Consider the following 16,625-nt stretch of genomic DNA (forward strand, 5'->3'; position numbering starts at 1 on the left):
AGTCCGCGAGACGGAGGCTTATTTGAGAATCTACGAAGATAGATGAAGGTGATCGCGTCAACGTCGTGAAACGTCCGAATTCATTGTACCTTCCGTCCGAATGTGCACCCTGGAGTAACACGCGATTCCTCCTCCCCCTGTTTACGTTGAAGGGTGCTCCTACAATGTGCAGTGATACGTAACGTCCCTTCGTAGTGATCGTTCATGACAGAGGAATTGAAGCAGCGTCGTTGTCGATATTTTGAAAATCGAAGCTTTAACGATGTATCTTTGATTTAAAAGACGGCGATCTCAAGAGACTGAAAGCGTTCGTAGTTACGCATGTTTTGAAAATCGTAAAATCGCTCGAGAGATATTGATGATCGTTGCACTTGTTTCAAGGAAAATTGTCCTTTCGTCGTTTAAGCTCAAGTAAGATCCTCCAGCATTTAGAAGAAAGATCAGTGGGGAAAAAACGAAGTGTTAAAGGGGACAAGAGAGTGAGATATCGGACAAGAGCGAGAAAAGGAAAGCAGAAGGAAAGGAGAAAGTGAAGAGAGACGGGAGAGAGAGAGAGAGAGAGAGAGAGAAGAAGAAGAAGCACGTTTCGTCCTCTAGTCGAAAAAGAAGAACCCCAGCGGGAGTTGCAGAAGAGGGTGAAGAGCGGAGAGGGTAAAGAGCGTGGAGGGGGGAGTGATGCCGGCGGTGAGCGTGGCACAGCGCCCTCCAGGTGGAATCCCACTCCACGCCGGCGTGCCGGTAGCGCCCAACAGCGTAACCGCCCCCGGTCCGTCGGGCCGGTGCCTCGGGGGCCCGGCAGCGCCCCCCGCCGGCTCGCCACCGCTGCCGCCGTCCTTGCAATCCCTTGGCGGCGGCGTCGTCACTAACAGCAACATCAACCCCAATAGCATCAACCACATCGGCAGCAATAACAACAACGCGCTTGGTGGCGGCAACCCCGTCAACAACAATCACCATCTCGGCAACAACGCCTTAGGTATCAACACGGCGAGCGGCGCCACGAATCCTCTCCAGGCGATGGCGTCGGCGGCGGCATCGCTCACGCAGCTCAACAATATGGCGAACGGCCCGTTGCCTCCACTCGCGGGCACAGGCCCGGCCGGACCACCGAGTCTGCCGCCGCCGCAGCCGGCGACGACGCCGACGCACGGCGGACCGCCGACCCCGCATGGCGGGGTCAGCGCGGCGCCCCATTTGAACGGCGCTTCGCCGAGTCCCCATCCGATGCCGCCCCACGGAATGATGAGCGGTTCGCCTCACACGCCTCACCCGCACATGGGGGGCGGTGGGCCCTCGCCCCATCCCCATCACCCGGGGCCCCACATGGTCGGCTCGCCGCATCACCCAGCGGCGCCCCATCCGATGGGCCCGGCCGGCATGATGGGGCCGGCCGGTATGCAGCCCCAAGGCGCGCCCGGTATGTGCGGTCCCGGACCCAGCGGTCCGATGGGTCCGCACGCGCATCCACAAGGACCAGGGGTACCTGGACAACCGCATTTGCACAACGACCCATTTTTCAACTGCCAGCCTTTTCCGTCGCACTACTACAACAGGTAAATTCGCAAGACTGCCAACAATGTGCTTAATACATCTTACGGATTATCTTACGGAAGCGGAGGGAAGAAGCGAATTGTGTAACGAATGACTCTCTCGATCCTAGCAGAGTTTGGAGGGAGACGATGAAAACTGTTGTAATAAACCACGATTTTTCGGTTATAAATGTTTTCTTTTTATATGTTGTTAAATTTAAAATTAATATTAATATAAAATAAATATTTTTTATATAAATTGTTACACATTTAGATATGTATATACAATTTGATGTCTTAAACTACATTCTTTTTATATACTTTTTAATACTAGTTTAAACTTTGTATTCTTGACGATCGAGAACATTAAAGTATATTACAACACTTTGATTCTCTCTCTATAAAACTTTAACAAGTGCTGATAAAGATGAGCGCGTAACTTATAAAATGTAATGATAACTCATATTTTATAATCGGTTTCAAGACACTTACTTTGTCACATGCAAATGTGATATTCGTAAGAGCAAAATTTAAATTAAATTAAATTCTAATATCCTATCAATTAGTTCTTTCTAAAAAGCACGATTTTCTTTATCGTTAATTCATTGGAACATGCAAACAGGATTTCATAACTGTTTAATTTAGCAAGATGATTTAAAAAATGGTTATATTTTTATGTGATCTATATTGTAATTTTCTTAGAATATTCTAGAGCGGCAGACAAATACAATCGATACAGTTTTTTAAGTGTATGTTTATCTTCTTACTTTAACTATCGCGTTACAAATTGTACAGTTGCGTGGGATTATACTGGAAGAAACTTGATTTATCGACTCTAGCGTATAAAATCGACATTAAGTTCTATTTGCCTACAATTTTTTTGTTGCATCTGGCAGGCAGGCGTGATTTTCGTAAGATCGATATATTAAATAGTGCTTCGCTGCCGTAGCGACTGTAATGAATGCGCCATAAACGTCAAAATTACGACAGAAGAAATAATTTGCATACTCGATCCTACGTGAAAATAAATATATATGTCGTCGATATCTCGCTCAATATCGAGAAAGCGCCGTGTTTGCTCTTACTTCTCTATAAAGAAAAGATTTTCGATATATTGCTTTTTACACATTGCAATTTTTCACATTATTGTGAAAGGACTCAAATTATGCAGGATGTATCAGAAAAATCACACATTTTCTTTCGCACGATTGCTGATTTTTTAATAAATTTAAAATTCATTGTCACACTTAACGAGAATATCACTGATTGTTAATACTTTTACTCAAATTTTTTAATTAAAATTTTATTCGTATATAACCATAAACTGAAATTCTTTGTTATTTAATTACAGACTATTTTTTTACTTAATATTTTTTCTAATTTTTTTTTATTTTTGCATTTCGAAGTTAGGATTAATTCATAGAGAATCGCTAATTTTTAAAGGACGAGTGTGTAGATCTAATTTTCAAATCTTTTACCCTTTCCTTAAACGAGATTTTTATCATTATTTATTAATATTTTTTGCCTCAAAACATAACTGTTTCAAAATTACTATTCCATAGTGGCTCCCATTTCCTGGTGATGTCAATAATAAAAAATGGATAAATCTTCTAAAGTTTGTTGTAGAATATTTCTGGTTTTGTGTTGAATTTAAATTGGATGTTAGAAATTCTCTTGAGATCCTCTAATCAGAGTCTGGACACGAGTTGTGCTTTGTATGCAAGATTTCTAGTTTTAGCAAAATTACACGAAAAAGAACATATATTCACTATTTTTTCCTCTTTCTTTTTATTGTATCTTTTTTATCTCTTCCTCTCCTTTCCACATCTTTCCCTCAAGAGTTGCTAAAACGTGCAAGGTGAACCAATCAAAAGTAGCTGTGTCGTGTCTTGACTCTGATTAGAGAATCTTTAATTGTAAGAAATTCGAAAATTAAAATGGCAGCTCTAATATAGCGGTTTAACAATTGAAAAAATACATTTTCGTGAGACTAGTTAACAATAAGATATTTTTGACATCGAAAATTAAATAATAATTGAAAAGTATGTGTAAAGCTGAGAACGTATAGAATAAAACGATAAATCGAATAATACGCGTTCATATACCCTATAATACAAACTATAAAACATGAATAAGATTTATTAAAGTATACAAATAAATTGCAAATTTTTATTTGCGTGTATATGTAATTACTAATAGCCATCTAATGGTCAATTTAAGGAATTCGGCCGAACAAGTATTAACGAATGAGAGTAAGCATAGAAATTATAATTTTAAAAGTAGAAAAGCGCCTATAGTGTCGTTTCTGTACTCCGAGAACAATTTCTGGTTGAAAATGGACGAACCAGAAAATTCTGACTATATATCAATCAGAATTTTGATTTTATTTCAACTGGAATTTAACTACAATAGAAAATTTTGATTTGTCCATTTTCAAGCAGAATTCTACTTAATTCAGTCAAATTCTTTTCCTGGCTTAAAGCTTAATATTCCTTTAAATTATTTAAAATCATGTTATATCTCGTTATATTTTGTTTTATTTCTATGCTTGTAGAAAACGCAAAGTTTCTAAGACGCCTTGTATAGTGATATAAATAGGTAATCTGTCGTCATACCGGCCATAACAGTTCACAGTCACGCGAAAGAACACTCGCACGTGCGTCTCTCGCCAGTCGGGGTGGAACTTTGCGTGAAGGCGTATGTAAACTTTTTCTCGGGCCCGCTCGAGGAAGGGTAGATGAAGGAGGGAAACGGGGAGGATTATGTGGCAGGTAGTCACGCGATGTTTTACGAAAAACTGTATCGCGTGGTCGAAGGAATCTCCCGCGAAGTTTAGCTCTTGCTCACCGCTTATGAGCTATCTTAGTTCTATTTTATGTCGCTGATAATCGCGACATACTCCATTTTATTTCTACAAAATTATTGTCTAATCAACGATAAACTTTCGAGTTCTCTTTTACATGTTTGCTTTGAGTTTGCCTCGGACCAAAGAATACTAAGTACCAATAAAATAATCTTAGTGAATAATCGATAGTATCGGTCAAGAACGGTGACAAAGAGTTCGCATATTCGTTGAACATTCGCGCGCGCGTTCTTTTTCTATCTCTTTTTTCTGAGCCAGATCATCATCTGCAATTTTATGTACGAACACAATAGCGTTACATTGTATAAATAACTAGATAAAAAATGGAAATACGTATGGTCATTTACAATAATATCTCTTAAGGTTCACGTATTTATGGTTGGAAAAGGTGAGGCATATTATCTGAACGAAGGAATAAATCGAAAAAGTAACAGATGGAAACTTTCGGACAATATTAAGTTAAGATTATTCACGGCTTGTCTTCGATTGGTTCGAGATTATTCCGTGACTCGGTCACGGACCGACGAGTTTTTTTCCACCGCGGATATTTTTAGACAATTGTTTTACGGCTCGATACTTCGTTCCGTGCCAATCGTCCGGTAGTCGCTCACTAGTACGTTCTCTCAGGCGTAGTAACAGTATACCCGAAGAATCCGTTACCTCAGTTAGGATCTTCCTGGTCACCGTTGCACAGTTGGCTCCGCGCAACGCGGTTGAGAATAATATGTAGATAACTTCAAAGATTTCCCGAGAATACCATGACCGCTGTAAATTCATCGATACAAAACTATGTTCTAATAGCCACTGAAATCGACTGATGATCGACCCGCCCAAAATTCGCTCGCTTGTAACAAGACATGTAAAAAAAATCCGTTTGCCTTTCGCGAAAATAGAACTTGCTGCGAATAGTAGCCTGTTTTTCTTCGACGAAATTTTAAAAGTAAAATCATGCGCGAGCTGCGCGAGATTGGAGAAAAGCGGCTGTCACCAGATACGCGAGTGTGTGCATGTCAGGTGCGTCGAAAAGTTGTCTTCGTCGCGGTATCTCCCGGTGTCTCAGGTGCCTCGCAGGTGGGAGGTGCCCCTGGCGCAGGTGTGCATGCACGTTCGTTCGCGACTTCCTCCTTCGGCGGGGCTCGTCTTGCGAGAAAAGAGATAGTCAGGGGTTAAGAACATCGATACTCGGTATGTGCACGACGACGATTATCCGATACTTCTCCTCCTCGGCCTTCTTCGTATCCGGTCTGGACGTCTCTATCACCTCGGCATCATCTCTACGCTCACCGTCCCCGTCTGATAATCGCACGGGCTCATTAACATAAGCGTTCCACCCTGCTACATTCATACGAATGACGATGCTACTTTGCTCGCGCAGAGTTTAAGCAAGAGCTTTCTTTTTAACATAGGATACTCGACGATCCCATTTAACATTTACGCGAAACGTTTATGCTCGTACTATCTCTTATAATTTCTGATTGACTGTCATGCCCACAAGAATTTTGCTTTAATAAAAGCTCTATATAAAATTTTTTTATTATAAAATTTTATGTAACATATATTAATTAAAAAGTTCTGAAAGACGCGCGTACGCAATAATTAATCCTACAATAATACTATCGCGTGATATTGATACAGTATTCTATGCGTAAATTTACGTGCAAGAAGTAAGCCACTCTTAATTAATGTATAACACAGATTTTTCATTCATTTTACACTTTTAATAAGAAAATATTTATAATTTAAACTTTTAGAAAATCTAATTATTAATTTAAAGAGGAAAAGAAACGGAAAAATAAGCATACTATCAAATTCCATCCCGAAATGACATTGAATATGTAATTCAATATTGTCTTCTTACAATATTTAAGTAAAATATATAAAATAACATAAAACTGCTTAAAAACTGAAATCACTTATCAACTTTTTGTTATAATACTGATCACCCCATGGGACTCAAACTATGTATGTAATAAAATGATATGTAATAAAAAACGGACAGAGAATTTTTAAAAGCTTGTCTTCGCTTGCCTTAGCATAACAAATTAGACCTCATAATGACCATTAAAGATATAATAATTTAATGCTTAATTATTAGATAATAAATTAATAATCATTGACTTTTTTATTTGTACAAAATTTATCGATCGCTTTTTCTAGAGTTAAAATATTTTTCGATTGCTCTTAAGCGCATCCCACGCAAATGTGCCTTTCTGCGTGAATTCGCTTTTAATCAAGTTAAACTCACCTAGTATCATTTCGTAAAATTATTGTCACGATATGTTATGTAGATAAGAGAATTCACATTTAGTCACTGAGTTGCTTTGACTAGTTTTCGACACTTGAGCTTCTTAACATATCTTTGTAACTTGGGAAAACTCAGATATTGTTTCATCAATAGATATTGCTTCAATATTATAGTATTCTTCTATTGAGTTCTATAATTATTTCTCTGAATGAACTTTGAAACGTTGATCTCTCTGCTAAAGTATAAGAGATTGTACAATTTTTTTGAGAATTGTCCGGGATTGGAATTATCGTGATCGATACAAATACAGTCAACAAATATGCAATAATTTATGTAAGAAAATATCGATTTTAAATATTTGCTTTACGTAAATTCTATAGTTTTTAAACAATTCCTCATTCTTTGTTTTTCATAATGAAACGTTACGCGAAGATATTTTTCGGTTTATCATTCTCAAGAGTGAGGAGAACAGCTTTGATAACCTGTGCGAAACCTTGACGTTTTAAAATTCGCCAGGTATGTAACTTACATTATACATCATTCAAATATTCACACCGGCTGCATACACACTCACTGAGATTACGCGTGCATATGCGTGCAATATGTTTCAAATTTGATTGGAAGAAAAACGCATAGTGTTATCGTGAAGCAATAACGTATCGGATAGCCTAATTGACCTAACCAGATTCTTGAAACATGTAATGTGATTGCAAATGTCTGGAGCACGTGTAAAAATGTGGTCTAAGATGGTTACGAAGATGACAGTCGGAACGAGCAGCTGTCGCGATAACGTCGCACGTTGATATCGCGAGTCAATGTCGTCGTAAAAAAAATGTTTATCGCGTTAGATTCATGCGATGCGAGGTAAGTAAAATTAATCGTGAATAGCTCGATGAAGAACATCGTAGCGCGTACGAAACGTTTAAAGCACGATCGGAAGTACGAGCGTCGTCAGTGGCCTTATCTTATCGCAGGCTTCTCGGTAGGATAAGAAGAACCTTGATCGCTTCGCGACAAAAGCGAATCGGCACCTTGCTTCTCTTTCAGGGTCTCGAAACGTTAATTTTCTTCACAACACAAGCTTTTTTGAAGTTTACGAGATGCTTTGTAAGGCTGCGTCAATTTATAAATCTCTTCTTAGTCTTTTGCGGACGTTTAAGTCGAATATTTTACGCTATGTATAATTACAAATTGCTTATTAAACAATAAACTTTATTCTAGGCTTTTAACCTTAGAATGCTATCAATTTATTGAGTGATACTATAATACTGCTATCGATAAATTTTATGTACAAAAGAACGGATGTCTTATAAATTAGCGGAACAAAGTGAGCAGAATCGATTTTAACTGACATTTTTATTTGTTGCTAACAAATTCCCAAAAGAAAAAAATTTGTTTTGTTAGTTATTTTTTAAAATGATGTTCCACTAAAGGAAGATTAAGTTAACGGAACAATATACATAGAATAAAGCCGATTGATGTAAAAATAACGTAGGAATTTGTTGCTGTCAAAATATGCAAGTTACGAATTTGTTGCTTGTAAAATAGTTATAAATAACAACGGAAAACCTCATCATATCTTTTATACATATCTTTTACTGATACTTTACTGTTGTTCCGCTAGTACGCTATCTCTTGCTGTTAATTTTACTTGTTTTGCAAGCAACAAATTCGTAACTTGCATATTTTGACTGCAACAAATGAACAAGAAATTCCCCTACGTTATTTTTACGTCGATCGACTTTATTCTATGTATATTGTTTCGCTAACTTAATCTTCCTTTACATTATTTAAAAAAAAAACTAATAGAGCAACAATTAAAAATGTTAGTTAAAATCGATTCTGCTCACTTTGTTCCGCTAACTTATAAGACGTAAAGAATGGGCTATTCTTAATCAATGTAATAACAAAAAATAATGATAACAATATTAGCACAAAATTTTTTTATGTATTTTATACTTTTTTTAATGACAAGATATTTAAAATTTAAATCTTTATGAACACAAATAATCTAATTATTAACTTAAAAGAGAAGAAAAATCAGCATAATATAAAGTATACAGTACATTTTCCCTTACGAATAAAAGATAAATATAATAACACAAAATTGCTTAAAAATCGAAATCACTTATCACACTCTCTGTTATAATACTGACCACCAAAGAGTTGAAACTGATATGTAACGTAAAATTTTAAATTTTTAAATGTTTATCTCTGCTTGTCCCAGTTTTTAGTATGATAATTTGGACTTTCTGATGACCATTGAAGGTATAGCTTAGGATTCAATGACCACAGTTGTCGCTTTTCAATTAGTGTCCCACCGAAGATCCATGTCTTGTCGGATAATTTGTAATTATAATATTATAGAAATTATAGCTTTATCACTGTTGGCAATTATTCTATGATTTCTCTAAAAACAAGTCATCAGATTTTTGTACTTTGTGCCGAAGACTGTTACCACTCTGCCGGAGATTCATCATTACTCCGTAATACGAATAAGTCATTAAACTGTTGAGTCTTCTGCTAGAAATTTTTTTCAGAATTGGAGGAATATCACTGTTCTGTTATCGTTTCTTAAAAATAAAGGGTCAAAATTTAGAGCGATTAACCAGAATTAACGTTTCCGTCTATTAAAGTATCGGAGATTTATCCGTAAAGTCGAACTCGAAAACCGAAGAAGTAGCAATCGTGTCAATGACCTCACTCATTTATACATAAAATTTAGATATCGGTAGACTAGAGTTACCTGCGCGCTTCCAAAATTGTAAGATATTTAATTTTTACATTTTTGAAAATGTTTAATTTAAAAAAATTTTGTAAATTAAAAGAATTAATACTTATCCGTTTATTTTTGCGGAGAACAAATTCCCAGATATATACAATATTTATCGAAACACATGTGTGTTCGATTTCGATGTTAATTTTATGATTTATACATGGGAAGGAAAATCGCGAGTATAGATTGTCATTGGATATATACGCATTATAGATATGCACAAGATTATGTTATTTGGTATCAACGGCGATGCAGCTATCTCCAGTTACTAGAACTCCTTACAATTAAGCGCGTACAATAATAACAGCCGTGCTGTTCGATGCAAGGTGATTCTCCTCCTGTTTTTGCAACATAGCCGTTTCTCGTTTCAAGCGAGACAGCCGCGGGCTGTCTTTCTAGCGGCTTTCCGTTAGCGCGACTAGAGCGGGATTAGCTTGCGGCACGTACGTATTTCTCTAGTTAGTTACAGGTACATAAAGTAAGCGTCGGTGCGACGTAACTGGCGCACGTGCGAATCATTTAGAGTATCAGTAAGAGCCGTACGATCGCGATCTACTTTTACATCGGCAAGAAGCTATCACTGAGTGGAATTGTAGATTTATTACGGTCTGCTCGATTAATTTGTCATTCAATCAGCCGAGAATTTTTGCCGTTGTCGACAAAAGTTTTATCCGTTTGCATATAATAACTTTCAATATTAGATGCTACATCAAAATATTTTAAGCAAAAGCACTCTTCTATCAAGAAATGATTAACCCAACATATTTTTACAGTATTCTCTGAATCTTGTATCTTATGCTACTCTGCCGAACTAACCAACTTAAATTTTCAATTACTGTCTAGACGTTCTAGACAATCGGATATTTTTATTAAACTTTTTGTCATACAGATTTAGCAGCATCATCTTTCAAAATGTTAAAACATAGACAGTGTCGATACACATTTTTATATCTATTGCACTTTAATAAGAAATATAAAAATACTTCTTATTCTAATTTTTTTGAACGGAACGTGAAAATTTTTACAATTTTATTTATTAAAATAGGGATATACCTCATGTTTTTTCAAATATACTAGGACAAATGTTTTATTCTGTGTATGTGAAAATTTTTTTAAATATACCGAACAGAACTGTAATTTTATACGAACTGAATTGTTTAGTTAATATAGACAGATGATATTTTTGTTATCAATTTCCAAAGTAGAAAAATGTTCGCAAAAGCAATTCAATTTTTTGTTATATGAATAATATATTTAGTTGTTACTTAAAGACGCCTCAGTTAAATAGTTTTGCTGAAGACACTACATTTTTTCCGAGTGTGTTATTCGTCGCATTTGCACAATAATATCAGTCTTGAACTTTTACTATTGTAAATTTTACGATTAGGTACGAGGAAAAGTTCGGTTTTCCTTCGATGGAGCAAATCTAGGATACGAGAAGGTACCTACCTAATCCCGGTGCGGTTTGAAAAAGAGGAAGGGCTCGTTCTGCCGGAGAGGCAGAATGCAAGAAACGCGAGGAGGAGAGATGCACCGGCGCCGTTGTTGTGCATAAAGCCGTGCGCAGAGAGCGTATCAGGCCGTATCGTCGGTCGGTTCCAGTTTCTCGTGAAACTTCGCGCGGCTCGGCAGGTTCAAGGCGAGCATTCGCAGAGACGCACCTCCTCCTCCTGGCAAGGGGGAGCATATACGTACGCGCATACGCACACGCACGTGCATGATACATATGGATTGCGCGCGCCGGAAGTCGTCGAGGCGGCGAAAGAATTATCGAGCCGGTGAAATGATTTTGTTGTATTACAAGGATACTTCCACTTATTCCATTGAAACTGATTTCCATGCACTTAGCGATTCGATCGCTTACATGGATGTTAATCTTTTTAATAAACAGTCAGTTCGTCCATCTATCGGAAGCGAGATTCGATTCATATAATTACCGAGTGTAATTGTAACCAATTACGAATAAGAAACATATACGAACTTTGTACGGCACTATCGGATCTTGTGTTACATTACATCACGATGGGAGAAGGTATCGATGTTGCAATTTCAGACTAAAGTTTGAAAGTTATCATGAAAAGTTATATTTTACCTTTTTATATGTTTTATGCACTTTTTTTTCACATATTAATGTGAATGCGATAATTTAATAATATCAATAAATAGTTCAGTCTCCATTTTCTGATTCAAAGTTCATAAATAAAATTTCTTTTCATTCGTTGTGTATAGTTATTGTATAACAGATACTATATTCGCGTTCGATACATTGATATATAATGGCCTAGTTTACACCATACGTTTAGACCGTTATCTATACGATAAGTGTCCTTGTTTAATCTATATGTTAAACAAAGACAGCTATCGTATATAGGTATATAGCAACCTAATCGTACGATGTAAACTAGGCCATTAGCTTAGTTACTGGGGCCCGCTTTTTCTCTACCTGACTAATTTCTGATTTAGACTTGATGATAATGTAAAAAATTATGTTTTTCTAGTTATGGATTAATTACTAAACAAGCAATTTCGTAGTAACAACTTTAAAAGTTACTACTACAAAACCGTTAGTTTAGTGATTAACGAAAAATGTGTTTACATTATCATCAGGTTAAATCTAATCAGAAGTTAACTAGAAAATGAAAAACTGAGTCAGAAAGAAATTTCTGAAGGTTTTGAGAAAAACTAGGTCTCTTTCTTTGAAAAAACAAACATTTGTGAACTCTTTGAAAGAAAAGAAGGTGAGAAAGATACAAACAATAAAGCGGAGAAAGATCTTTTCGTGTCACAGTTTACCTAGAAACATCGATGTAGGTGTCTCCTGGGACAGGTATAATTTGGCAAACGTCTCCCCGGATTGTCAAGCTTTCCTTGTCGCGGGGCCGCATCCGTCCAGTACCACGAACTTAGCAAACGAAGCTATGTTTATTTTAATTAGAAACCTCTGTGTAATAGCACACCAAATGTAAATTACTAGGGTTTGCTGGGTAATTAGTTTTAATTTAATTAACACAGCCGTAGCCAAAATTTCTGTCGGCGCTATGAATTTCTTAAGCGTAACAACATATCGCAATTTAAAAACCTTTGTTAATAAACTAGCGAAATATTTTATAGTGGTCCATAAAATATTTCCACATGAGCGAGGGAGAATAACGTTTCACAACCGATTTCGTAATCACACGCGTTCCTTTCACAGTTTTCCCAAATTAATGAAACGTAATTATTCATCATCATGTAGTGGAGAGATACAACCGACAGAATTAATATGGATGAATTAATCCGGAGGTCGATAAAACTAGTGATCGATGCCCAGCCTCTTAGCGAGCCGATTAGGCTTTACGAATCGATGTACACCGAGCGATTATGATTTCAACGTGTATAATCGCTTCGCGTGCGGAGATTCACCGTGAAACGAGGATAGCCTGCTCTCGCGCGCTCGCGCCAAGATCAATGATGCTATGAGATTCCCTTGATTTACCCGACCCGCTCATTTACTCCCTTATCTGGCCCGATACCCGATAGTCGATCTATACACACGTACGTCGTACCCCGTTAAGTTTTATGGGTCAGATTGCCTCGAAAGGTTTCTCGATTACACCCACTTAAAGAAGATCTCTCACGAATCACTGCAGCGGCGCGGCGCGCGTGTTTACACGTAGGCTGCATTTCTCGGACGTCAGTGTAAACATCCCTTATCTCCGCGCGTTCACGAATCTGCTATCGGATGTCGCCGTCGCGCGCGAAGGGACTTTCCCCTCAAGATGCACCATCGGCTGACTGTATAGGCTGATTGTTATAGAATCTCGTGAACGTGCCTGACGACGCGTGATTATTTTTCTCAACAACACCACTCGTAGTCCTTTACGCTATTTTAACTTAGATCGATTATACGAGGATATTGAATAAAGAAAATTAAGGTAATTGTTTCTTTATTCATAACTTTGAGCAAAAGCGGAAGAAATTACAGTGGCGTTTGCAAATCTGGGAAAATCTTGCAGCGACTTGTAATATTTAGCTCGCTGGGAACCGAGCATCCGAGGCACCGTTGTGTGCACTGTTGATACAGCGTACTGTAGTAAGATTTCTGTGAGCGCAAAGAGGTACAACTGACTGAAATTTACTGAGAAATGATAGTGCATATATTACAGTACATGGAGATACCGTATGACACAAAGAATTGTGTATGAATGAGTAAAAAAATTTGGTAAAATAAAAGAGAAACATTCCTGGCTGCGCAACCAAAAATATTTTATTCTTAGGATATATGGAAGTTGATTGAGTACTGTAAAAAGAATATCGATAAGGGGTTTACATTAAAAAGTGATTTTATTTGTACGTTTTTAATAGAAAAATTATTGCTATTATAAATTCTCGTTTAATTTCGCATTCGAAGAAATACGAAGCGTCCTCTGGTAAATTCATAATGTCAAATTAGACTCAATTTGAGTTATTTTTAATTATTTCTATAGGTCGTTACCGCTTCTACTCATTAATTTAATCAAAACAATGGAATTGAATAATTTAATTCAAGAAAATGTATTAAATTTGACTCAAATTTAGTTTATTATTTACTAAGTGCATACGTTAATATGAACGTTGTTTACTTTGAAACTAACTACAGAAATGAATTGATTTACATTTTGACACGTATGGAAATTGAAAATAACAAAATATTATTTAACTCGAGATTGGATTACCACATCGCTTCTTTGATATTCAGCAGTGTTTGTTTATTCGGAGTTAAATACGACGCTGTATATACTAGAAGTAAGAATATCGATCTTCGTTCGTCTTCGTTCGCTACTATACGATTCGGTATGCAACTTCGTGTACGCGTGAATAAGCCAAAGAATTTATCCTCGAAATCTTTTTGGACGAGTTCTCGAAACAGTGTAGCGGAATCGTCAACGTTACGAAAGCAACGGTTGGCGTGTCTCTGTTGAGGCTCGCACAGATTTGACAATCGGACCAGAAACCGAGCTGAACATTGATTAACGCATCGTGACAGTTTCTCCTTTGTCTCTCTCTCTTAACGGCGAGCGCGACGTGTGTGTGTGTGTCGCGGCGCTTATTTATAAAACGTCGCGCGGCGTTTCAGCGCGGAAGCTCACGCACGCGTGCGTCACAAGCTTCGTTAGCTCGCTCGAAGTGTTGCAACAAAGCGCCCGTTTAATTCATTCGCTCGGTTCATTCACAGTTTCGACAGCTATACGTTTATCCAGATCCCCGGCCACGCGAATGTGCCTAACGACCTGTCTCCGGCTCGCGCGATTAACATCGTCACCTCGCATTGCTACGCGGCGGAAAGAAACGGCGGCAAACAAGTTCCGCGGCCGTCGTTCAGCAACGGACACTGTCCCGACCTCGACAATTCGGATGGTTTATTTTTACGCGCGCCGCTATTTCAACTTGATGGTCTCCCGTAAATAAAGGCGCACTTGTATGGGTGCGCTCTTTTATCTTTAACGAATAATTCATTCTTCAATAAGCCCGTAGTATGTCCGCTATTCTCGTATTACGCATACAAGAAATAGTTTGTCTAGTGGATTGGAAAAAAAATTCTTTCGTCTCTAAAGAAGGAATTATTTGGATAGTCTAATCATATACAATCTGTGTACTAAAAATGTATTTGCACGTAAACTGGGAAAATAACACGGCGCATTTTATATTACATTGTGTTGATTTAAGTTCAATATTCGAAATGATTGTCGAAATGTTTACGATACGTCATTCGTTTACTAGAAACGACGGATACAACCTCAAAAAGCAAGATTTTTTAAGAAAATACATTTTGAATAAAAAACTTTTACAATGTCAAGTTTTAATGTGTAATTTTGAAATAACACGACTTATTAACGTATTACTTATTTTAGGAGAATAAAGTTGTGTTATTTTTTTCCGTACGAGTATATTTCCGTTCTTCCTTTTTCTGTAAACGATTTCAAAATGACAATTTTTGAATTGGTCGTTAAACATTTTCAAACGATATGTTTTAGTAAATGAGCGATGCATCGTCAATTTTTTTTACGCGTTGAGAACGATACGAGGAGTTTTGACTGTCGACTATTCAAACCATTGACACTTTCGACGTCAAGCCATGCAGGTGTAGCCGGTGTCGTAGCCGGAAATAACGGCCGATCGACTGAAATCAAACATTGAGCTATAAATAATGGGATTAGCGCTGCCTGTCCAAATGCAGCGCACGCGACCTCGCGAACCTCTCGCCAAGTGTTCGTATATTCCGTAGAGAGCCGTGGGTTCAAGCGACCTACCTGCGCCGAGAGCGCGCGCTCTGCTTCACTTCAGGGGTTCTCATCGTGGGGACGCGTGGCGCAAAGTCGTACGAGACAGTATCTTTCAACTAGTAAAAAGATTGGAGTTCCAATATCGTTAATTTCACTTATATATTCTATTCCCCTAGCCGTGCAGTTCTGGTTACGTAAGAGAGATAAATTTAATCGACGACGTCGCGCAAAATCTATCTGATATTTATATAATTTATAATAATCTCTCGCGAATTGCATAGCCGTTGGCTATTCGACAAATTCGTTGTATAACGCGAGAGATATCGGCCTAAATCGTCAGCTCGCGTCATGCGGCAGGACGTTGTACATAAGTTGGTGGCCGGCTTGCACCGCGCCGATGCGCGTTTGCCGTGTCGCCATTCTTGCATCATCTCAATTGCGTAACGCGTGTCCCGGCGCGTTGCGACGGCGCGGGCGCGCGGTGCGCGAGATTTTAAAATGTCAGGAATCTCTCCGCTGGCACGTTCAGATCGACGAAGTGTTCGAGCGAGTGCCGATTCGTCACGTCCGATTCGATCCCACCCTTTCGTGGTACTCGAGATGAGATCCGCGGAATATCACGAGACGCGCGCGCTCCGTAGATTTCGATGCCCGGGCACCCGATGACTTGGAAACTCGTGGATGATGACTCGAGGATTTCTCTCCGCGCGTCGTTCCCTCCTCCCTATATATACGAGATTTCTATAAAGAATCGCGCGACGCGAGATGAGAACCGCGAATGATTTGCCAGTGAAGCAGTTCGTTCGCGTTGAAGTTGGCTCGGCTGGTCTCTCTCCCGTCTCTGACTCTCTCGCCTCCCCCTCCCCTCCTCCTCGTCCTGTCCGCTCCCCTCCGTTTCTTTCTTCGTCTTCCCCTCTGTGTATGTTTCCCCTCTCCCGCACTTTGCCTCCGCACTGGTCTCTCCATGGTC

The 16,625-nt window shown here is 38.4% G+C and overlaps 1 protein-coding gene across 4 annotated transcripts in view; it reads left to right on the forward strand.

Annotated features, from left to right (window-relative positions):
- The first annotated feature begins 652 nt into the window (after positions 1-652).
- LOC108779352 (LIM domain-binding protein 2) overlaps positions 653-16,625 on the forward strand; it is a 92,461-nt gene continuing 76,488 nt past the window's right edge. For all 4 annotated transcript variants that reach the window (XR_001940872.1, XM_018546765.1, XM_018546753.1 and 1 more), the window contains exon 1: positions 653-1,553. Coding sequence is in view for 3 of the 4 variants with exons in the window: in XM_018546765.1 (XP_018402267.1) it covers positions 676-1,553 (878 nt within the window). In the remaining variant the exon portion in view is untranslated. The remainder of the gene's footprint in view (positions 1,554-16,625) is intronic.

The sequence above is a fragment of the Cyphomyrmex costatus genome, unplaced genomic scaffold (genome assembly GCF_001594065.2).
Source record: "Cyphomyrmex costatus isolate MS0001 unplaced genomic scaffold, Ccosl1.0 scaffold120, whole genome shotgun sequence".
NCBI lineage: Eukaryota > Metazoa > Arthropoda > Insecta > Hymenoptera > Formicidae > Cyphomyrmex > Cyphomyrmex costatus.